Consider the following 24,472-nt stretch of genomic DNA (forward strand, 5'->3'; position numbering starts at 1 on the left):
AAAAAAAAATAGAAAATTATAATTTATTAATTGGGATATATTAAAAGATATAATAAATTAAAATATTTTTTTATAAATTAAATCTTGTTTCGTAATAGCTCAAATTTAAGCTTTAAATCTTAAAGAATATGAATCCTAATTTAAGTTTGAGAGAGTCGAATAAGATCCATCAATGTTTTGTGCCAGATTCTTATACTAGTAAAATATCTAACTTTGATCAGTGCCTTTTGATGCACCTTTACATAGAATTTGCCAGAGCATAAAGAACAGGAATATGAAACATTTCCTGTTCGTTTATTTGGTATTGAAAAAAGACCAATCCGCTTCATAGGAAATTTAGGACTAACGTAATAGCGAGAAGTTCAATCGTTACATCGATGGATACAATAGCAAAAAATAACTTTCAGTCGTTTAAGGTAGAAATAGGCTATTTTAAGGATAGCGTGTGTACGTGTGTGTATGTATGTATGTATATGTATACATATTTATATATACATACACACGCATACTAGGGAAGAACATCAATCCGGTATATGATAGCAGAACTCATTACTCTCTTAATCAGAATCCTCTTCGATCGGTGGAGGTAACATGGAGAGATGCTGCGCACTGAGCATCCCTTTGGAAAGCGCGTATTCCGCCAAAGCACGATGGCAAAAGACGTACTGGTCCGGCATTTGAATACTGTAGGCCCTCTGTGCTCTAATCTTCTCGACAGTTCCTCGTATGTCTACGGTTCCAGTGTCCTCTAATCGCGATATGCAAATGTCCAAGGTACAAAATGTGCCTGGAAAAATGCACCAACTTAATGCATACCTCACGTCTAAATTTTTATGTCTCGGGAAATAAGAGTGCCAATTACTAAATCATAATTCTGATTGCAAGAAGCGTCTATTTACCTGTTCTTCCGATGCCAGCGCTGCAATGTACGACTATAGGTGGTCCTCGAGGATGTCCGGCCCATGTGTCTCCTCTGCTAGCGAGTAATTTACTCTGCTGTTGCCTGACTAAGGACAAGAATTGTAATAAAGCTTTAGCCGACTGAGGAACACCGTAATCTGGCCACACTGTGTACAACATATGGCAAACTTCCCTCGTCTCATCAGTCTGAAATAAAAAAAATTAAACATGAAGAAATAGTGACATTTGTGATAACCGAGAGAAAAAAAATATCAAAATATATACCTTATTGTTTGTAAGAAGAAGCATGGATATTGTGTAATCTGGATTTGTATCGACCTCAAGGGTAGTTACGGTGAAGCCACCCGCTTGTACTTCATCACCTGGTTCCGGACCCCAATACTGTGCACACTTTGTACGCCCTCTTTCCACTACTCTGAAACAAGAACGATACATTCACGTGAAACAATAAAGTTACGTGTAAAGTTTCTAACATGAAATATGATATTGGTAAAATTGTTCAAAACTTTAAATTATGCATTATGCAAGATGTAGTAAAGTTTACCAAAAGCGTACAAGTAAAGCAATTTACCTTGTAGTCATGACGACAACTAACGTCTGCTGTTCCCAAACCATCCTCCAGAAATCACCGCAAGTTTTCGGAAGAGGACCCTGAGTACTGATAAACGCGTTTTTCTGTTTATAACCGTCAACGAAATTCGCATTTATGTAATCAGACGTCGCATCTCCGTCTATTTGTGAAAGGCAGACTCTGCTATGGTCATAACAAAGCACATCGGTGTAGCGATTCTTTGATTGATTAGACCTTAACCTGGAATGAACGACACAACATATATTAATTAACTTGAATGGGATTAATGGGTACCGTACAAACGCGAACATTGCTGTTACGCACTTTGCATTATTAAATGAACCATCAGGCGGTCTCTGTCTAATTTCCGCGTATTCCGCTATGAGACCAGCGCGTCCTCGCGAATGAATATCCGTTATAAATTGCTCCATGGTAACAGCCTGAAGTCCAGGATCCCCATGAAGACTATCGTCGTCACTAAAACCAGAACTAGCTGAGGACGGAGGCTGAACTGGGGAAGGTGCCTCATCGGTTCCAATCCAAGCATCAGCATTTGCGGTGGTGATCTCGATATCGCTGATATTCGACACACCATTGTTCACTTGTTTGTTCTTATCAATTATAGGACTAGTCGAACTACTGTGCGTTGTAGTTCCATTAGGATTTTGATGAACCGTATTATCGTTCGCCGTGGGCGACACAGGTGTACCTACTCTTGGGGTGACCTAAAATCATCATAAATGAACACATAAAAGATTACAAAATTGCTAAAATTATCGATAAAATCATTCGAAAACTCCACTAGTAATAAAATTTTATCTTTCTAATAATTGTAATCCAAATAAAATATTTTACTTCTACGACAGTAAGTCCAAATACAATGATTAAAAAATTTTAGAATCTTTATTTTTTAAATTTCGAACATTTGCGAGTTATAAGACAAAAATATATATGTATGGCGAATTTAAAATTGCGTTAGGTACTGACCTCACACAGTTCACCCCCGCCTCGGTTCGTCATGGATTTAAGACAATGTAGTAGCCATGCTTCATGCTGTACCTCCAACGTGCCGCCTAAACGATGTGGTAATGATTCTCGTGGGATATGCAACGTCAGCTGAGGGATTGATACTGTGAATACTCGGTCCCTCAGTTTTTCACGAACGAATAATCGAAGGATCTTGAAGGGCGCTTTAAACCACAACGGCGCCGTCACTATCAAGACCTTTTTTAATTTTGCCGGATAGCCGCCCTGAAAAATGGATGCATAAACGAAACATGACTTATTGATGTTTTTCATTACTAAAAGTTAGAAAAAAATATTCCGATAAAGATTTCATTAACATCCTATTCCAGTTATAGTAGATTTAAAAATTAAAGTTAATAATACGTAATAATATATAATAATACATTATTTGCTTATAAGAAATTTCATTCCATAATTTTTATTTTACCATTTCTATTTTATAATAAATAATCATTATATTATAATATTTTATATAAGTAGACATTATTTTATTATAATCGTAATAATTGTTGATTTATAATCTTAAAGGAATGTTTAAAATTATTACTATTAATTAAACATCTAAATAATTTTCAATTTAATTATTAATTAAATTCATAAATTTGTCATTAGTGAATTTCGGTACGAAACCTTTATTTATTAGAATACTTTCCAAATTTTTAATAACAGTAAAAATACTGGCAGGTAGTATCGCGCAACAATCCGCGATTCCGCGTGAATAATTTCTAAAAGTACGGTTTCGCTACGACCTTTCAAAGACATTGCAATAATAGAACAGGTCATATATTGCACATTGGCGAATCAGTTGCCAGCTATAGAGCACGTACGCGACGCGAAACGATTTACGTGCGAAAGAAACGCGACCCTTTAATCAGATTATCGGAGAATCGGGAAGTACCTGACTGAAGAAAAAAATATAAAAAAAAAAACGGAGAAATATAACATCTTTCCGGCCGTGATTTTTTCGCGTTTAATCAACGAGTTACCGAGGCGAGCGAGTTTCCCAGGTATTTCGTAACGCACATAAAATGCAGGAAACCGAATAACTTAACCCTCGGGGTACGGACCGGAGGGCGGAAGTACCGTAACGCCAACGACGTCAGCACCACCACTACCACGAAACCACCACCGCCGTCGGTGGCACGTAACAGTCGCTACGTATACAACAAACGTCATCGAGGTAGGAAGCGTGTAACGAGGACGGGGCGCACTGACGCGATTCCATGTTCCGGGAAGAAATCGGCGTCAGTTCCGCGAGGCTTGGCGTTACAATTTTAGGAGCGAGGTGAGTGCGAGGTGAGCGCGCGGAACACATTCGAGCGGGCGTCTCGAATTAGCCGCGGAGTCCGCGCGCTTGGCGTTGCCACATCCGAATTAACCGCGTCGTCGTTTCGTCAAATTGCGCCAAGAGTCGCGGATACAAATTGGCTGTCGCCCGTCAGTCGGACAAACGGTCGGTCGATCGATCTCGGCTGACAGTCGAAATTTACCGTGAGGAGTAGCGGAGGCAGCCGCCACCGGATGACGCGGCTGAAGTCGCGGGCAAAATCGCGGGCATATCAACCGCCCGTATCAGGGCCAACGGGGTCGTGATCAACGGTCGTCCGTCTTCGTTGCCGTCCGACTGTCGAGTTTTTCGAATGTCGATATCTTCTGGGCGAAAGAGGCTCCAGTTAGTTGAAATCACTGCCGGCACTCGGTCGGGTTAATCGATAGCGCGAGATTAGTATAACACCGGTGCGGCGCGGGAGAACCGCACTGCTGACAGCAGCGGGCAGCGGGCTCAAGGATCGTCGTCCTAGTTGTCCTTGTCGTTGCCGTCACCGAGATGAACGGAGCGACGTCGCCGTGGATAAAGCACTGGCTGGCCTCGCACGCGAACAAGGACGCGATCGAACGAACGGGGGGAGGGAACAGACGGCAGGAGGGGAGAAGAATCGGGTCGTCCGTGTCCGAATGCGACGTGGTGGCCGCAAGGGGGTCACGACGATTACTGACCGTCGGCGTCGTCGGCGTCGACGGTTATCCGGAGCGCCGCGGGAACGCATGCGCCGCACCGCGCCGTCGCTCGCTCTCTCACCCCACACGCGACCCCTTCTTTTCACCACCGACATCCCTTACGCGAGAATTTCTTTCTTTTTTTCCTCTCCCTCTCCCACCCCCCCCCATCCCCTTTCTCACTCTCTCTCTCTCTCTATTTCTCTATCATTACCACCGGCAGCGGAGGTGCAGCAACCGTGTATACGCGGTGACGTATTGCCCACCAGTGCCTCTCATCCGGTCGATCGTTGGAATATCCCAACGCCTCGGGTTATCCACAGCTTGGGTAAAACTGCGTGAAATTTCCGTGCGTAATTGTTGATTAACGCGAACATTAATTGCAGAATTGTCCGCAGAGACCGGAGGATATACTAAGCGTGCTATTCGTAGTTTGAGCTTTTATTTTTAACACACGTTTTCTACCCAGCGAGTTTTATATATCGCTCTCTTATTTCAAATGTGACACAGCTCGAAAAGATTAAATTTCCCGGAAAAGAAGAAGAAATATTTATCAATTTGAAACAGCAAATTATTGACTAATCCAATAATATCGGCAAAAAGAAAATACACGATTAAATGACATTTCCGTTTCACAGCCTCTAAAGAAACATCCTTTTTGAGTTAACAATTTTATTTAAACCACTTTTTTTGAGTTGTAACATTTTGATGATTTTTTTATGACGTTTTAAATTAGTTCACTTTCAATTATTAATAGAATAATAGTTTAGACTTAACTCTCATTCATAACAATTTGAAGATCACGTTTTCGAAACAATTATAATTTGAAGTTAAACTGACGAAAATAAATCAATAAAGAAAAATAATTCTATTTTCAGTCAAAGTCGATCTTAGTACTTTAACAGAATTAAATCACATATTAATATATCTTTCTATAATGCTTATCAACATTAATATTATTAAATTGTTTGTCAATTTAATAGATGATATTCTAATTCGGTTCATGATTGCATTTCAAGACTGAAAAAGATTTCGACACGTGTTTGCAGAATTGCATACGTATATAAATTCACATTGAAATATTTAAGCACTAAGATCGCTTTTTGAAAATAAGATTATTTCTTTTAATTGACACAGTTTTAAAGTTGTGCGTCACCTTTGAGATAAGAGAGCGATGTCTAACTGTAAATGCACCATAAATAGAATTTTTATTATTATGAACATATCATGATAAAATATCGTATAATATGATCAAAGCAAAATGCGATTAAAACTATATATATATATATATACATACATATACATATATAATTATATACATACATACATATATATATGCGCGCGCGCGTGTGTTCATGAATGTGTTGAATACATTTTTTCATTTTACGTTTGTTATTTACGTTGTTCGAAATGTTATATTAGAAAGCGTTTACTTTTTTGCAAGTTTTAAAAATATTTTGATAACAGCGATCATTATAATGATCATCAGTCATATTAAAATTGTTTTAAATATCTTAAGATGTTATGTTTGTTTCATTACCTGGATGTAATCTCAAAATTAATTAACATCTGATTTAAAATGATTTTGCATACAAGATTGAATTGTAAATATTACTTTTATGCCCGTTTCCATTCATGTAGATTTATATTTCTAAAATTTATGTTTCTGTCATTTTTGAGATAAAATTTAAAATATATACAGATGTATTATTCCAACATCTAACTGTGACCGTAATCGGCACACCTCTCTTACTTATACCCGTTTATATCAATATAGTTTTATTTTAATCTCGGTTTAACTTTTTATCTTTTTCCAATATAAAAAATTATAAAAAAAGAAGAGTAAACTGGACAGATTAATTTATATTGGTAGAGATAGATATCAGTAGATTAAATTTAATTCGATTCAACTTACATTTCATCTTTTTCTAATTCTTAAAACTAGAAAAAATAGAGAATTAGTTGAACCAAGATTAAAGTTAAACTATACGTATCATTGGTAGACACGCACATTAAGCTGAGAATGAGATCTAACTGTCGCAATCATGGATGTAAGATAAGACAGAGAAAAACGTATACGCATCCATACAATAGACTTTCATGATTTATGTATACGTATTTCTTTGCCTTAACTTACGCCCACTATGACAATTACGTTTCATCTTCTATCATCAGCCTTTGAATCTCGTACAATTGTTCGGTGATCGATACTACGATTGCCGCTAGAAAAAAACATGCCGTTGAGAAGAGAGTTCATATTCTCAATTCTTAATCTAATCGACCGATTTATAAATGAAGACACGTCACAATCTTTTATCTCGACTCTCTTATCTTTTTTTATCTTTCTTATCTGTCTTATCAGTCAACGCTTCATTTCGCATCATCGTAGCGCGATATCATCGCTTTTTTTTTCGCCAACGCCCGACGTGCTTTCCACGGATGCGAGTTTTATCCGACGGAGGATTATCTCTGAATAGTGACCGCGGACATCCGTTTGATCGTCAGAGCGAGCGAAAATGCATTCTACGCCTACCGAATTCGACTATTAATTACGCGGCTTACTGAGATGCAAATGTCACCGCGCACTAAACCTTTGTAAAGGCCATTATCAAGCGGGACACCTTGGAAGTACGGTTCACCGCGCGATTAGGATTCGATTAAATTGCGTGGCGCGTGAAGGTCCTTCGCACCTTCACGCTCTCTCGATAACGAACGACGATAATATCATCTCGGAGGGAAGAGTAAAAAAAAAAGATATGCCTCGTCTGTAACGATTGTAACCGCCTCCTTAGATTATCCAATATTTTTTTTCACGGTTACGTCGACGATACGTGACGTTATGTTGTTAGAAGAGGAAGTCTCTCCTATGGGAAACCTTTGAAAGTCGCACCCTACGCACTACTTCGATACGCTTCGTCGCGTAATCGCGTAATCCACACCTTTCGCGAAGCGTAAACGCCCTTAAGCGTCTCACCGCTCTTCGAGCCGTACATCCTCACGCGCGTGAGAGCTAAATGTGGATTTTGCGGCCCGCCAAGAAGTATAGAGGAGTCTAAAAAAAAAAAGAAGAATGAAGCTGTGACGTATTATCAATTGAAGCGACATAATCGGCGTCTCAACGAGGTATGACGTACGTCTTGGGGAAAAAATATTTTTACAAACGAGTTTAGCTTCATACATGCTAAGAAGATTGGGAATATTTTCATCCCTTGAGAACGACGAGGCGTTATTAAATTATGCAAGAATGATCGATGACGTGTGAAAGTCAGGGTGAAAAGACGTCACGTGCATATATATATATATCCATATGATGACGGCATGAAAGTGACGCTTGCATGGAGGAGCTCATGTGAATCAGTTACGTCGCCTATGACACCATTTTTTTTTTACGTAAGTGGGCTGGCCGCATCAAAGCGTTAACGCACGAGACTATTTCGACCGACCGACGATGACTAATTGGGTTAACTTCAGTGGCGGTAATAACTATAATTCCACACTATGCCGGACGAAATTGCACGCAACGTGAATGTTAATCGGGCCACGCACTTAGACGTCGTTAAATGGCACTTCGTGCTCATGTAATTCGCATAATTATTACGCTTCTTCTTGGAGAAATTTTTTTCTTCTGGGAGCACGGAAATTTACCACTGTTCTTATTCATTATGTCAGAATGAGATATCTGTCTCTAAGAGATTCAGATCGCGGGTATAACGCTGTGCCACTTTGCAAATTAGTAATTATCATTGAAAAGAAAAACGATATTCTGTGAAGTTTTTAGTGACTAATAATACAATATTTCTATATTTATATAAAAATATAATAATGTATTTCTTCGTAATTAGGTCTTGTTCTCTTTCTCATATATCCGTGAGAAAATATTTTTAAGTAATCTCTTTTATATACAAGCTGTATTATAATGTTCACGGTTTAGTTCTGAAACACAATAAATGTAACAAGCTTTAAGCCGTAAGGTATTGGTCAATCACAGTCGAATATGAGGAGAATAATTGACTATAATTGATTGATTCCTAACGATTTAAAGCTTACTACCTATAGTGTGTTTCGAGATTTATGTAACATAGTAATACGTAGAAATACGTAGGATGTAATTATTCAAAAACATTCGTATAAAAGTTTGCAAAATGGCGCTATTTCAGTCAACCTTTACACATCGCTGTTCAGGCTAGAACAAATAGCACAACGGCTTTCTTTCATGCATTCGACATTTATGCGTGACAGAGCACCTCTGTCATGTCGCCGGGAATAGAGAAATGAGACCGTGTATCGTTATACATAATGAACACTCGCCGCAAGACTCACTCTCCTCTCACTCTCGATCACGCTCTTTTCTCGCTTTCTAACTCCGAGCGGCAGTGGTGCTCTGCTTCGCTTGGACGAACACTAGTCGTTAAGCCGCTTAATCGCGTCGTACCGAAAAGTATTACACATATTTCGAGAGAAAACGGTGTGCAAATCGATGCGTAATGTACGGAGAAAATATCTATGACATTGCTATTTCATCATCTAATTTAATTCGGCGTGTCGAAAACGGAGAAAAGAAAAAAAGAAACACGATTCTACACGATGTTCCCGCGCGTCAATTTTGCAATAGGAAGTCAAGAAATTGTGGACGTATATTATATGTCTTTGGTGAGAACAGGAGGAAACAAACTTCGCGCTTCCTGATTATTTAGGTAAGTCACGCGTAGTTGACTGTTCATTCTTTTTTTGTTCGCGTCTTTTCAAATTTCTCAAACAATTTGTCATAGATTGCTTTCATGATAAAATTATCTTCTCTACGCTCATATTTCTTAATACTCGTGTACATGTATCTCTATCACAATTCTTATTATTTTTAATGAGTGCTGAAGTTAAATTACTAAATTTAATGGTCTGTTTCAGACAGATCACGTGTGCATTATCCTACAATAAATTTCTACCGTGTCTAAAATATATATTCATCGACTTACCTTCAAAAGTGTCAGAATTTTCTGAGACAGGTCATAATCAAAATTCTGATACTTGCTATCAGACATGTCATAAATAAAAACTAGTCCATGCTTCTGCGTTTCTGCACTTTCAAGGGCAGCGTCTAGTTGATATACAACACCCTGCAAAAGATGAGAAAGTTGGTTACATTAATAATTATGAATTTTAAAGGCTTATTTTTTCTAGAAACTTTTCTAGGAAACTATAGATGTTTCTGATTATAAAAATAAGTATCTACGACACACACTCTATAAAAATTCTTTCTTAATTCAATCATTAAAAATATACTTTGTAAAACTTACTTGTAAAGTTGTTTGATGTGTAGTATTCTGTGGAAGATGCAAATGCGCTGTGAAAATAGCTATCGCTGCACCTGTTGCGTCTCTTGATGGCTGAAATAATTTATACATTATTTGTTTTAAGTCGCAACAACTAAATAAAACGCATCTGCGTTAATTGACTTTCTCGTCTTACCAGGACCGTAAATTTTCCTGTGTATAGTTCACTGAGTAGGGGTTCCTGGGTAGGATGCAAAACTGCTAATCCTTCTCTCCTCCTAGTGGCTTCGTGCTGCTCGTACAGAGCTAAAGCTCGTTGAACCTCAAACTTCCGTGCCGCTAAAAACTTGACCGCCGTGCTCCAGGATACCGGCCCAGCTCGTCTACCAGCCCTACACCTATTCACAGCTTCTATAAATTCCTTTGTAGCCTGTGGGAAAAGAAAGTACCGTATATGTATTCACGATTTCAAAAGGAAAGTCTTACATAATTAAAGATACATTGTAACTTTTGTATACATAAAAATGAATTTTTCTATATAAATTGCAATATTTGTTTCTGCGTTATTAAACATACACATTAGCATATCTATTCATATTTTCAATACTAATAATTTTCTCGTTGCTTGCTACTGATATAATAATATAAATATATTTCTTTACTTTATATAATATATAACTTTCATAAATATAAAAAATATTTCATGTACATATAAATAATAAAAACAAATATTAATAGAGTAACGAAAAAACAATTAGTGTATCATAATAACGCTCGTTTAGAAACTTAACAAAGCATATTTCCATTTTTTTTTGTTCTTATCGCTCGCGGCAAAAGCAAATGAGTGTAATTATTCTATAAATACATTATCGCATGTTGCTGAAATCAGCGCAGGATAACAAAACATAGATTGGGCAACAGAATTCCGGTCGCAATCGCTCAGCATCTTGCATACGCCGTTGCACAATGTCAACCTTGAAAATGGCGCTTCACGGCGCGGCGGGCAGGAAATCGCGAATTGCAATCTTTATCAGCGTGACCCGATCGACGCGAACTCAACACGTGCATATCTCGAGTATTCGTCGACTCGTCAGTTCGTCGCACGTGATTTCGTAATAAAAAAAAAAAGAAAAAAATAGGAAGAGGAGGATCGACTCGGGAATGTCGAAATATAATCCCACCGATGTCGAATTTCGACGACGTAGGCACGTGAAAGCGGTATCTTTATCATCATTTTTTTTATGAATGGAAACGCGAGCGTTTTGCGTTCACTGAGAAACATTTTTGAAAACGGAAGAACCAGAAGATTCTGATCACATTAATTAGAATTCTGATTATCTCAATTAGGTTATTAGAATTATTAGAATTATAATTATTATAAGTACATAATTAATAATTATTATATACATAATAATAATAATGCACAATATCTATCTTAAAAAGAATCTGGTTGTATTAATTGGAATTCTGGTTAAGAATGAATTATATACTCTCTAAAATCTTTGGAGTGGAATCTCACTCTAAAGAGTGAAAATGGAGCCAGTCTTGTAAGTATCACAATTTTCAATCTTTAAAAATGAGATTTCACTCTTCAGAATGGAATTCACTCTAAGACTTTCAGAATATTATAATTAGTCAATCAGAAAATTCTTATATGCTCAATTTTAACCAGAATTCGAATTAATGCAAGACTTTTTTCAGACATTTTCTAGTGTTCTTTTTATCTGTGCTTAACTGTCAGCATCGATAAAGAAAAAGAATTCAATTGGATAGAGAATTGGAGCTCGTTAGAAAGAATATTTGACCCGAATCGAAAATTATGAGAGTGCTTTTATTCCCCGACATGAGTAGAGTTCTCGATCGCGTATTGCCGAGCAGCGCGGCGTCCCGTCATTCGTATTCGAGATCACGAGATTACAAGACGACGAGGATCGACAGGACGACGACGTCGATCGGCGATACGCCGGCGCATAAACGGGCACGACGACATATCGTTTTTACGCTATTAAAACGAGCAATGACCGTGGACGGGCGACGCGTGAGCGTGCACGTACGTACACGCGTCGGGTATACTACCGATACAACTTCCGGTGTCCGGCTACCTCCCCACCGGTCATTTCCGTTATGTGCCAGCCGGCGGGGATCGGCATGGTGGTACCCGCGGTACCGGGCCGCCTGCACCGTGCCGCACACTGGGCGCGTGTATTAACGGCGAGAGGACCCGAGGAATTCTTAATACCGCGAACCCTTCCCGATAGGGCATCTCCGCAGCTTGCGAATTCGCGAATTCGCGAATTCAGAGACGGCGACGCGACGCGCGGCGTCGACCTCATCGCGACGTTATTTCTTTTCGTCGCGCGCGACGAATATCGGCGCGTTAAACGGGGAGAAGTTTGACGACAGAATTAATCTCGTGGCAGAGCTGAATTACAACGAGAGAATACAAGGGGAATGGCTTGAAACGCGTGCCCGAAGACGAACGACATGTAGCAAACAGCGAATATTGATGTTACAAAATTGATTACATATTATATATGTAATTGAGAATATTTTATTATAAAGGAGAGAGAGAGAGAGAGAGAAAAAAATAAAAGGACTAACATATTTCTAGAATTATTCACGTTGAGATTCATAGAGCTCCATCCTTCATTTACAGTCAGGATTTTTTTCTCCAGCTTAAGCTTCTTATCGTTCTAGGCTTTCAAAAAATTCGGAAAAATATTTAAATCTTTTTTAATTCAAATATTAAAACCTTTATTCTACTCTTCTTTATTTCGGAGAAATTTGAGTGAAATTTTACTTGTGCCAAAAAAAAATTGAAAACGGAGAGTTAAGTTTACCGATTTTTAATATATTGAGAAAAAATTATCAAATCTTAATTCATGTTCTTTTCAATAGTACTAACTAGACATTTACTTACAGTAAATATTTATTTAATAAAAAATGATAATTATATAAATCAAATTAATGATTCTTGTATCAAATAAATATATATCCTTATACTTAGTAAATATTTAGTACTATGCAAATAAGTATTTACTAAGATTTAGTACATTTTTTTTATGTTTACGAAGATTAATTGCGATAACGTTAATTGCGATGATGTAGATTTTTTAATGCGATGTCATTATAACAATGAAGGGTCGATTAATCAATTAATCGAAGTCTTTTGATTAACTCTTAATCTCCTTAAACGGAGGTGATTGCTTTTGTCAAGACGGATTTATTACTTCCCTCTGTTTCTATGCAACGAGTGCTAGTGTTCGCTAAAAATATGTACGCGCCAGACGGAAATTGAACACCGCAAATCGATATGCGGGAAAATCTCGTTACCAAGAAACTCCGTTGAAGCTTCAAATTGAGTTTGCTCGCATCGAAAATTAGTAACGTAGAATTATCGTCGTATTGATGTCATCGCCATCGGTTAAATAGACTCTAACAATTGTGCAGTTTAAAGCACTTGTTTTTGTAACAAAACTTCTAAATTTATCAATCCGATAAATTTAATACATTCTTGAAATCAATAAATAATACAGAGGTTCTTTAATTAAAGTTCTCCGTTTGAAACTGGAACGACGCTATAATCGTAATAATGTCTGTAAATGTACAACATTAATACAATGAATGTATATACTTATATCTATGTATAAAGTACATTCATTATGCAAATCACTATATATATCATCCTAAATAGGAAAATCTATATTACTAACCTAGATTGTTATAAATTTCTCATCTAAAAATTCTGTAACTTTTCTCTGATTTTCAGACAAATTTTTATAATTTCCCTCGATGCTTTTAATAATATTTTTGTTCTGATTTGGAAACTATCAAATATTTTGTTGCGGGAGCAATTTAACATAACAATGTAAATTACTATTAATGTTGATGACACTATTTGCATTTAATTGTAAGTTGGTAGGTAGTATTCTAAAACTGCGTAGTGTGTGTGACATTATACATATTATAATATGTATACTTTTTTAAAGCTAAAAATTTTAATTTTGCACAAAATTTTACAAAATTCCGATTTTTCTTGATTTTTCTGATCGTTTTTAATTTCTCTGACTTTCCTTGATTTCTAGTTTTGTAGCAATCCTATAATTTTATTCTTAACTGAACTTTTTGCGCCGTTTGTCTTACCTTTTTTTCCATGAATGAAGAAAGAAAAAGATCAAAAATAAACCAAGAAGATCAGATAAAAAACAAGTCTCTCGTTTAATATTTGCATCATTCAACGATATTGATTTAAAAAGATAATTTAGTTTATTTTTAAAGAACCTTTCTTTTCTCCATAAAAGATACCCTGTATAGTATCTCGTCTACGAAAGGAAGTATTGTATGAAAAATATATCTTTGTGCGCGCGCGCGCGCGAGACGCTACCGTTTCTTGAATTAAGCATTATACAACTTTATATCTTATTAAGCGAACAGCTATGTTACTTCGATTAACGATGTAAACGTCCGTAATTGTGTTCCAAGAAGAATCAGCAATTAAGTTTGTCACGAACCGTAAACGTCGGCAAACAGGAATTGGAGGAAGCTTTTTTTTACGCTGTATGATTTAAGCATCACTCACGTATTTCGACCGCGCCCTATACGTAGAATTCAAATGACTCGCACGCCATGTATATTAAGGTGACAAACCGTCCAAATTAGAAACAGTTCCAAATTTTAACTCTTCGTTTCATTCACAAAGGCGTCCTAAATTTTGTCCCAAATTAAAAAAGAATGTGATTATTAATTCCCTCTCTTTTAAGTGTGAATATAATAACTGTAAAGTAATAAGTGAAAATAACAAGAGTGGAATATAATTTTCAACTGTAACGTGATTTTTTATTTAAAATCCCAGATATTATTCATAAAATACATTCGATAGAAAAATATAATTTAAAAAAATAAAATATGATCTCGTAACTTGATATAATTTTTATTGCATCTCATATGACGTTATACATTAAGTATATTATTAATTTTATTTTTAAATATAATATTGTTCATTTTCATTAACAATTATATTCTCTAAAGTTTTTAGAATAAACTTTCACTCTTTTGAAGTGAGAAAAAAATTTAGGGAATAAAAAATGTTTATCTATTAAAATTTAATTGCTACAATATTGATTTTTTTTTAAATTCCCTTTCTTTTCTTAAGAACTTGATCACCTTAATATACATTATACCGGTGTGAATTTTTAAGTGGCGAAGGTCGGGATGCGCGCGAATGGAGTACAGTACTGAGTACGGTATCGACTTGTAGCCAAGGTACGCGTTCGATAATGTGTTCATAGTTTCAAAATAGTCGAAATTTCTCAACGTGAGCCGCGTGGGTGTACTTAAGGAACCAACCGCCGGAAACGCGGCCCATTATTAACGTCCTGACACGTTCAAAACGTTCGAATTTCCGGCCTCGCACGAGCGTCCGTGCAACCGCACGACTCTCCTCGTTATAGAAACAATAAGGAAGGAAGTAGCTTCGCGCCGTGTCAACGTCGGAAGAGACGACGATTTCCGTGGCGTGTTTACGATCGCTATCGCACGTTCCTGACGCTCCAAGAGAGATAACGACGAGCGTACGGACGTAAATGATGTTTATATTTATGCGGACGCGCCTATTGGAATTCGATGGCAACAAATTCCTCTTCCACCGTAAGGGAGAATCGACGATCATCCGATTTCTGACCGCCGCGAGTCGTACTCTTTAAAATTTTTAGACCCAGTTTTTCATTATCTGGTTAACTTGTGGCTTGAACTTAACTTTATTTAATTTGATGATAATGTATATAAAAATTGTTTTTCTAGCTATTAATCACTAAACTAATAGTAGTGGTAACTTTGAAGATCAGTTTTATATTCTCTGGTTAACTTGTGGTTAGGCTTAATGTGATATTTTATTCAATAGGCTTCATCTATGATGATGTCATGAATGAAATCTATTGAGTGAAGCATCAGGTTAAGCTCAGCCACAAATTAACCAGATAATGGAAAATCGGATCTAAAAGTGACTACAAAATCAGTTCAGTGATTAATCATAGCTAAAAAAAATACAATTTTTACATTATCATCAGGTTAGTCTAACCAGAAGTTAATAAAAAAATTAAAAACTAAACCTTAAGAATAAATTGTCACTTTGAAGAGTGAAATTTCACTCTTAAAGATTGAAAATTGAGTCACTCTTCTTCAAGGCTCAATTTTCAATCTGTAAGTGAGATTTTACTCCAAAGAATTTCAAGAGTAGAGTCTCCACGGTCACAAAGAGATGTAAGATTCATTTTTGCGCCAACAAAGGGTAATGAGATCTCCGATGAAACTCCGAGTCCTTGAACATGAAGTGGAGGCTGTTCGCAATTCACGATCATTTATCCGACGATCCTCTCGATCTCCTGAGACTCGAGGCGAGGCCCGGCAACGGCAACGACAATGACAGTGGCGATGGCGATGACAATGACGATGACGATGACGATGATAAAGATAACGACGGTGACGATGATGGCGATCCCGACGTATCTAATCACGTTCGATCGCGGAAAACGTATCTGCGGAGAGAGAGAGAGAGAGAGAAAACACGCAAGGTTCAGGATAATACTCACTTGCTCCTGCTCGGCGGTTAACGTGGCTGCCATTTTGGCTCAACGCGCTGGCATGCCCAAGGAGGAGGCGTGTATCACAAGAAGCGGAGAACGCGCGGCGCGTGGAGTAGCTCTTGGTATTATATCCAGTCCCGGTGCCGCGCACGTACGTCCGCAAAAGGAATAAGCATTCTGTTACGTTTCACGCACCGATAAAGCAACCCTTCGTCCCCGCCTTCTTGCGCGCGACGCCACTAGTCCTTACAGAGTACAGCCACCCTCGGCGGCGACGGCGGCGGCGACGACGGTAACGGTAGCAAGAAACGGTAAATCACCCCGGCGCGCGACCATTGTTCCACCGTCTCGCACGCACTCGAACGCGAATGTGACACTCTCCTGACTCTCCTCTCCGCTCCGCTCGACGCGCCTCGCCTCGGCTCGACTCGACTCGATTCACTCGATCGTCTTCCCCTCGGCGATCGCGCCGCCATCTTGAGGCAAGCGCCTGCGCGCGCGCGCATAAACGAGACAATGCGATCGTTGCTCGGAATTTTAAAATTAAAATAATCGTTAGATTCGTAGACCCGATAAGATTATTTTTAATTTATCGATAATCGGCGCTATTTTTATGACAATCGCGAATTGTGTTAAAGGTCACGATATTTGATAAAGAAATACGAAAGTATCACGTGATCGTTATCACGATTAGTAAAAAAATTTTTTAAACAATTTATATCCACATTTCTATCAATGTAATTTAATTTTATTCTCAATTTAATTTAATCTTTATCTTTTTCTGATCCTTAGAACTATAAAAGGATACAAAGTAAATTAAATAGAAATTAAAATTGGATGTTTTCCATTGAAGACACAAATTGACACAAGTGTTTTTATCTGTGTTTTTCATTGAAATATCAAGAAAGATAGAATGCATTTGTGTTGACTAGTGTCACTATATGGAGTAAATAGAAAGCACTCACTGATATTACATATACAAATACATTCCCTGAATTCTTTTGGAATAGAATCTCACTTTAGAAAATAAAAATTGAGCCAGTCAAAAGAGTGGATCAATTTTTCAATTTTTAAGAGTGAGATTCACTCTAAAAGTTTTAGAGAGCATCTATATATATATATGTATAAATATATATTATATATGTATATATTTAAAGATAGATCGCACTTTTAAAATTGATAAATGGTGTGTAATTATTACAACATAGTACAAAACTTTATCATAAAATTATTATAGTAAATTTAAATAATGTTCAATGTTACCTGTTGATAAATTAATATCAATACCCTTCCCCTGTTGTGAGTATCCTCCACAAGAAATTTCAGTTCTCACAGATATCGAGATATTTATTCGATTATAATATAATGCAATGTTATAGTAATGTGAAATTAAAATTGAATTCCCTTTCTTCAAAATAAGTATATCGTACTGATAATTATACTAAAATGAATGACTGTTCTCTCTGACAAGAAAAAAGCGATTATGCTTACTTGACAATGAGTACTTATATGAAAAACATCACGTATTTTTGCTAAATGGGAAAATCCAAAATTATTTCAAAATGTCAAAAGTAATTATTATTGTAATCAAATGGCTTAAAAACGCAGACGAGTTAAAACTTTGAGAATAAACAGATAAATTTCTATTTTATCAATTCCGAGTGAAGACTTCAGATTCCTTAACATAACTCTTCCTTCCTTAACTCTTAATCTAACTCTAAATTTTGGAGTTTTAATTTCCAGGTTTAATTGCCGGAGCAGTTTAATTAAAATTTTAAAGAATCGCTAAATTCGCCTACACTTCCATGAAGAAACCGTCTATAAAACGACTTTTCCATTCGTCTCGTGACTGAGGGTGGTAATAGACGCAATGATCCAAACGCCAGTGTTTCGTAATATAAACATTTTTTTTCTTATTCAAACGTATGGTTCTTACATTTACACAGTACAAAAAATTATACTCAGACCTGCCGGCCTGCGGTTCATAACTGCTATGACTGGGGGCGGCCGGTGGTTGCAGGAGGGGACGCAGGGGGGAGGAAAGGGGGTGGATATATAGCGCACAATTTTTTCTTTTTTTTTCTCTTGGGATTTGGATATACACACATCTTGCGGAAGGTCGAAGGTCTGTACATCATTTTAGATATCGTCCATTCCACTCCGCCCCCAATACACGGCCCCTCGTTCTCTCATTCTGTCGCATTTTCACTGGATCGCCACCACGCATACGCACACACAATCAATTATACCCTTTATTCTCTCTTCCATTCATCCACACTCTATCTTTCTCGCTCACTTTCTCATTTGTCTACTCTGCGTTACTGTCCCGATATTCTTTCTTTCTTTTTTTCCCTCTTTTAAATCATTTACACTCGCGCGCGTTCATGTTTGTCGTTCTCATATTCAGCAACATTTAAATATCGTATTTTCCGTAATAATTAAACGTAATAATGATAATATATAATAATTATAATAATGGTATAATAAACTATCTACCTACGCGTGTAAGGTGTATCTTCTCGTGTTTCGTAAAGGTTTGCGTATCTTCCTATCATTACGAGTCCTAGACACTCTTCCCGTCTTCATATTTATATCTGTATACATATACGGATGTATATAAATGTATGTACATATACACGTAGCAAGAGGACAAACAATAGCGTCTCATTTTGCAGCAATAATACACAGAAATACGTCTTCCTAGAACTTTATACAACACCGCCGTTGTGGAGTTAGTACTTTTTGCTTGTTTGTAGCTTATATAATTCCCACAATCATTATCTATCAACACTAAGATATTTTAAAAATTTACTCGTTAAATATTAATCAAGTCGTTGTATGCTAGACGAATGTTGAGATCAAAGAAATTGCGGATTCCAGGATGCCAGTGATCTTTTTTTTTTTTATTCTTTTTCTTCTCTTCCGTTCGCTCTTTCTTTTCTTTACACTGTGTCAAGATTATTCGTCGATGATTATATTATCTGACAATCGGCGCAAAAATGGTGCGTAACGACGTTATGTTCGATTCGAGAGCTGCTGTGTCTTGCAATGTCGCAAGCTATAAGTGTGAACATTGATCTCGGAAAGTTTCGTCGTTTTCATATACATATTTACGCTTATGCAACGTCCATCAGAACAAATTTCAGCGAAAAGGAGAAAAAGAAACGGAAGCGACAGCAGTTTTCGAATCGTCAGTGACAGTCCGATTAGCGCGGAATATTGTCGTTCGCACGAACTGTCACGAAATGATAGGAACTCGGCCCTGTCATCTCTGTGAATTCTGCGTGACTAATTAATTCTCTTTTCTTCGTTCTTTTCTTCGTTCTTTTCTTTCTCTTTTTTTACCTACGCATACACGAATACAATACAACGCGCGCATACTTAACGTCCCACGTGGTTCAACATTGGCACTTCGAAAAAGTCATCCTTTTTTTCCCTTTTATTTTTTCCTTTAAATGTTACTGCAAATAATTTTATCTTTATTTAGCGTCTCAGCATCTCGTTACAATTACATTATCGCTGTCTTTTCGTTTTATCGTCCGACATAGACGGTTTGTATACGCTTTGACAAAAATAACATATTCATTTATTAGTACTTTCCCGTCCGTTACACGCCGGGTAGTCACTGGGTTACGACAACAATGAAACGTTCAATTCAACAGTGTTTCACATTCGCCGTTACATCTTGAAAAGTTAATATCGGACAAGTTGTATATTTCTTTTATTTTTTATTTTTTTTTTAGTTCTGATGCCTTATACTCGAAGTGACATACAAAACTTGTAGTTCACCCCGTTGCTCATATAACCGATACATACGTCGCCATAGAAACACAATGCATCTCTACAAGAACGTTGTTCTACAAAATGTTTACTTAAACAAAAAGAGAAATGCGAGAAAGGTCTGTTTCTTCCATTGTCGTCGAACCGATTAGTTAGGCAGTGTTTTTTATTTTTTACGCCCTTGTTGCGTGAAACATAGAAGACATGAACGCGAATACGTATCGGCTATCTCTAGCCGGGGTTTTGATCAAATACCGAAAAGCACCAGATCTCAGAGCAGACGATTAAATGGATCCGCAGTTATCCGCTGTGATCCAGCTATAATAATTTATAGTCACACCTAATTGCACAAAGGTACTTCTAGACGAACCCCCCTTTCTCTCCCTCTTTCTCTCTGGTAGTTGCTAGCAAAAATTATTACACAATATTTCAATTATCTACATTTATATAATATAGACAAGTGTATGTGTGTGTATGTGTATATGTGTGAATGAGTGTATGTATTGGATACAGGCACGATATAATTAATTACAAATAAATGTATACGATCCAAAGTCCTTCTTATATCACAATAGTAATGGACGCGGCGTTTTATCTATGCGCGATCCGAGCTACGGATTTTGTTTTCACTCGTAATAGAGCAGCTCATCGGACTTCATGTCCGCGGGCACCTTTTCTCGCGGAAAATGGGAGAGCAAAAAAGAATTGTATATAAGAGAATTCGAATGAAACAATATATAACTAATGTTCATTGGCTCAGCCAATATCGCAAATCAAATCTTCTGATTAAAATCATTAAATCTTCACAAATATCACAACAAATTCTCGCACCTCCGCAACGATCTTTTTGCAGCAAGGGCGGTCTTCTTCTGCAGATTCTTCCGGGTGTGCCAACTTCGCTGTGTCCGGAAGCGCTGACTGCGATCAATCTCGTACGAACAACGAGATCCAATCAAGGGGATTATCAATCGGTCTTATCACCATACAGGGAAGACCTAAGGCTAAGTCTCCTCCTTTGTTTTCGTTTCATTGTTAGCCTTGGCGAGTTTAGCGAGAGTATCCTCCTTAACATGGGCTAAAACGGTCAGAGAGTCTTTCACGGCATGGTAAATAATATTCTTGATTTGAAGCTTATCCTCATGATTCGTATGGGTATCGGATAGTGCACGGAATTCCTGGGTCAGGTGGAAGCAATGCGAAACGTTCTCCGGCGACACAAAGTCCTCGGCCACCTTTATACAATTTTGGAGATTACGGACCTGATGTGGCGCGCCAGCTGGCACGAATACTGCATCGCCTAGACATTGGACGATAGCGTACCTGCAATAAGATATTAAACATTATTTTAATAAAATTACTACAATCGACGTTCTCTCTTCCAGCAAATTCTTTGAAGAATTATTTAAGAGCATTAAAAAGTAACACTTACCCTTCAACACCATATTCTCGATACAATCGCTCCCGCAATGGTCCATCTAAATAGCAACTTTGATCGTGTATAGGATCGTGGTGAGGTTCCAAACGAGCTCCGCGTTCTAAGGCAACAGCATTCAGAAGATCTCGAATTTTGTCTGCATCACGCGCTGCGTAAATGTGCCACAAAGCACCAGGCACATTCTCCTTCTCTTCGCGAGCACGTCGACGCGTCAGAATATCACAGCCTGCTTCGTCTATCGCTCTCAACGCCTCTGTCCTAGCTGTAAATGTTTCAATCATTAATTTTCAAAGACTCAATTATTACTTGGACAAGAATATTAGCGACGCAAATGGATGCTTGGTTATGCGTAAAGATCAGATATGAATACATACCTTTGAGACTTTCCTCGTCATTAACATCCTTTGGCATTCCTACGTATACCATAACGTTCACGGCGTCCGAGATATCAAGATGAAGATTAGTCGTGCCTTTGTTGGAATGAAGAGCGGAACCGTAAGCGTTATACATCTTTGGACCCAGATCCGGTCTCACGAAGCAATTAGGTAGACGACTCGCCAAATTTAGCCTGCCGTTTCTATGCGTGTACTCGGACAATGGAAGAACCTTCATCAGATCCGTGAATCTCGATGGTAATAATTCGGCGAAATCATCACCGGGCGGCCAGTCCTTCAATTTCAATAGCATAGGATTTCCTCGCTCGTCCTTAAGCCGCTTAGAATAGTACTCGAATCCTTCCCAGAACTTGCGCATTGGCTGATTCGGCACCAGATTGCCGGTCATACAGTTAACGAGATCGTTCTTCTCATCGCCGAAATCGCGGGCGAATGAATCAGGATGCCAGAGCTTTATGTCCAGCGCCTTGGCGACGTCCGACACAATTACCGGCTGTCCTCGCTTCCACTGATCCTGGAATATTCTGTAGTTGTTTGGATTATTCGGGTCGCTTAACCTCAGCAACTTGCCGTCGCAGAGCCAAGAGTGTGGCACGTCTGGATAAAGACTCCGGCTCTCTGTACCCGTCATAATTCTGATTGGTAATGGCTCACGACCGCGCTGTGTCCACTTGTAGCGTCGTACGAAGTGTTTCAATTCCCGTGGCTTTTCGTCATCAAGACCACTGTCCTTTTCCTTTTTCACACTGTGTTCGATCACACTGGATATTACTTCGTCAAGCGTATCCATTTTCGACTTTTTGCCAGACTTGGCGACGTTATTCTGCGGGGTGTTATTCACACCACTTGAATTGTTCGTAGGTGAATTCGATCTGGATCCACCGCTCCCGTTTGACTTGTGCGACGGTCTTATGAGCAACTCCCGCAATGTCGAGTAATTACCCTCGCGATCATCATCCGAGTCGGAGTCCGAGCCGCTATCGTTTTTGTCCTGATTCTGCAGTGCTACATCGGCCAACCAGTTCAGCGGTGAGTTTTTGTCCTCGCCGTTGGTCTTGCTCTCCGATGCACCGTTAGATTCATTTATCTTCTTCTCCTCTTTTATCTCCTGTTTCACGTTTCCATTGAGAACGGGCACAGAATCACCTTTGATCAGATTTCGAAGTATCTCGTTTGGTTGCGTCGGAGTTACGAGGGAGCAAGCACAATGTTGCGGAATTCCCCATTCTGCACGACATTCGTGTAGACGTTGACCCAGTCGCAGAAGACTGTCGCCGGCGATGATTTGCGTAAGCATGAGTCGTTCCGGTTCGTGTACTTGCCTATTCGTGCATAAAAGCCACGAAAAGTCGTCCCTGTCTTTTCCACTCTCGCCCCAGATTTTGACCGTTCCATTTTTACGTCCCTAAATATTAATACATTTTTATCAATAAATCTCCTTTAAAAGAGAAAGAAATTATAACTGTTATATTAATGTCAGTGTTAAAAAGCTCAATAAATTACATATCATGTGATATCAATTGAATTAATTGTCATCACATATTCCTAGTATTTAACTGGGAGAAAAAGAAAAAAAAAGTATATATTTCACGCAACTTACCTTATAACAATCAATGCACACGACAAAGCCGCATTTGCCACAGGCCCAATGGACATTGAACAAGGTAGTCTCGCACACGTCGCACATTTCTCGGACACCCAGGATCACTCGTTTCCACGCTACTGTTCCGTCTACAACCCCCGAACTCGCTGTCAAAAGGTAACCATAATCGATGCGCAAAGCGTTAAAACATGCGAACAAAAGAAATTGTGCAAACCACCCATGCAGCCTGATATTTGAAGTTATAGTTTTGCAAAATGGCATATTGAATTATTATATACAAAAAAATCAGTGTGAATAATGTATACAAAATCAGATGTACTGAAAATAATTTAATAATGATGATGATATTAATTTTAATAAAAGTTATTACATGCTTTACGTATTTGCTTTAATGATGTATTTTAATTATATGTATGACATGTATGAGTTGATTGATACGAAAATTGTGGGGGGTCAGTTCCGAAAAATATGTTGTAAAAAGAACAAAGTGTTACCTTCAGCCATATGTTCTTGGAGGGCGTTCTTCTCTTGATGTAAAAGATCACAGAATTGATCGCCAACTTGCCAAAGCAGCCGATGAGCCGTTTCTAAGTCTAGGTCCTCTCGATCTCCTTTGTCCTTCTCGTTCTTCTCGGATTTGTCATTCTTTCCTGTTGTCTTTTGGTTATTTCCTCCTGGTAACCATAATCGAAGATCATCCTGTAACATTGTAACGATAGTTCTCCTTTGAGAGCATGCATCTCGAATTAAAACTGTAATACCCGTATCACACAAGTAACTAGCGATTAAGTGTCTTAAAGGAATTGTTATAGCGAACATCTTTTTGATTAGTCAAAAGATTCAAATACGAATGTAGATGCAATCGCCAATCGGTAAATATGATACAGGCATAAGA

The 24,472-nt window shown here is 38.0% G+C and overlaps 2 protein-coding genes across 2 annotated transcripts in view; both read right to left on the reverse strand.

The window, feature by feature from the left end:
• Positions 1–38: 38 nt before the first annotated feature.
• Positions 39–16,806, reverse strand: Ptpmeg2 (Protein tyrosine phosphatase Meg2). Its single transcript, XM_018503436.1, has 10 exons — positions 16,371–16,806; positions 9,980–10,213; positions 9,808–9,897; positions 9,487–9,627; positions 2,480–2,743; positions 1,817–2,217; positions 1,493–1,732; positions 1,186–1,336; positions 900–1,107; positions 39–787 (listed from the first exon to the last, which is right to left on the reverse strand). The coding sequence occupies exons 1-10, from the start codon at positions 16,401–16,403 to the stop codon at positions 558–560; spliced, it is 1,992 nt and encodes a 663-aa protein (XP_018358938.1). The 5' UTR covers positions 16,404–16,806; the 3' UTR covers positions 39–557.
• A 3,809-nt stretch (positions 16,807–20,615) lies between these two features.
• Kdm3 (Lysine demethylase 3) overlaps positions 20,616–24,472 on the reverse strand; it is a 323,142-nt gene continuing 319,285 nt past the window's right edge. The window contains exons 15-19 of the mRNA XM_018503169.1: positions 24,072–24,276; positions 23,575–23,723; positions 21,954–23,379; positions 21,574–21,841; positions 20,616–21,464 (exon numbers count right to left, since the gene is read on the reverse strand). Coding sequence (XP_018358671.1) covers positions 21,146–21,464; positions 21,574–21,841; positions 21,954–23,379; positions 23,575–23,723; positions 24,072–24,276 — 2,367 coding nt within the window. The 3' untranslated portion in view covers positions 20,616–21,145. The remainder of the gene's footprint in view (positions 21,465–21,573; positions 21,842–21,953; positions 23,380–23,574; positions 23,724–24,071; positions 24,277–24,472) is intronic.

The sequence above is a fragment of the Trachymyrmex cornetzi genome, unplaced genomic scaffold (genome assembly GCF_001594075.2).
Source record: "Trachymyrmex cornetzi isolate Tcor2-1 unplaced genomic scaffold, Tcor1.1 scaffold156, whole genome shotgun sequence".
NCBI classification, from domain to species: Eukaryota; Metazoa; Arthropoda; class Insecta; order Hymenoptera; family Formicidae; genus Trachymyrmex; species Trachymyrmex cornetzi.

What these genes read in the sequence shown, in the direction of transcription:
- Ptpmeg2 (XM_018503436.1), bottom strand. Translation starts at nt 16,403, where the DNA reads ATGGCAGCCACGTTAACCGCCGAGCAGGAGCAA. An exon ending in AAATTCTGACACTTTTGAAG is followed by an intron (nt 2,744 to 9,486) that starts GTAAGTCGATGA and finishes TCCATTTTTCAG; the next exon opens with GGCGGCTATCCGGCAAAATT. An exon ending in CGCTGGCATCGGAAGAACAG is followed by an intron (nt 788 to 899) that starts GTAAATAGACGC and finishes GCATTTTTCCAG; the next exon opens with GCACATTTTGTACCTTGGAC.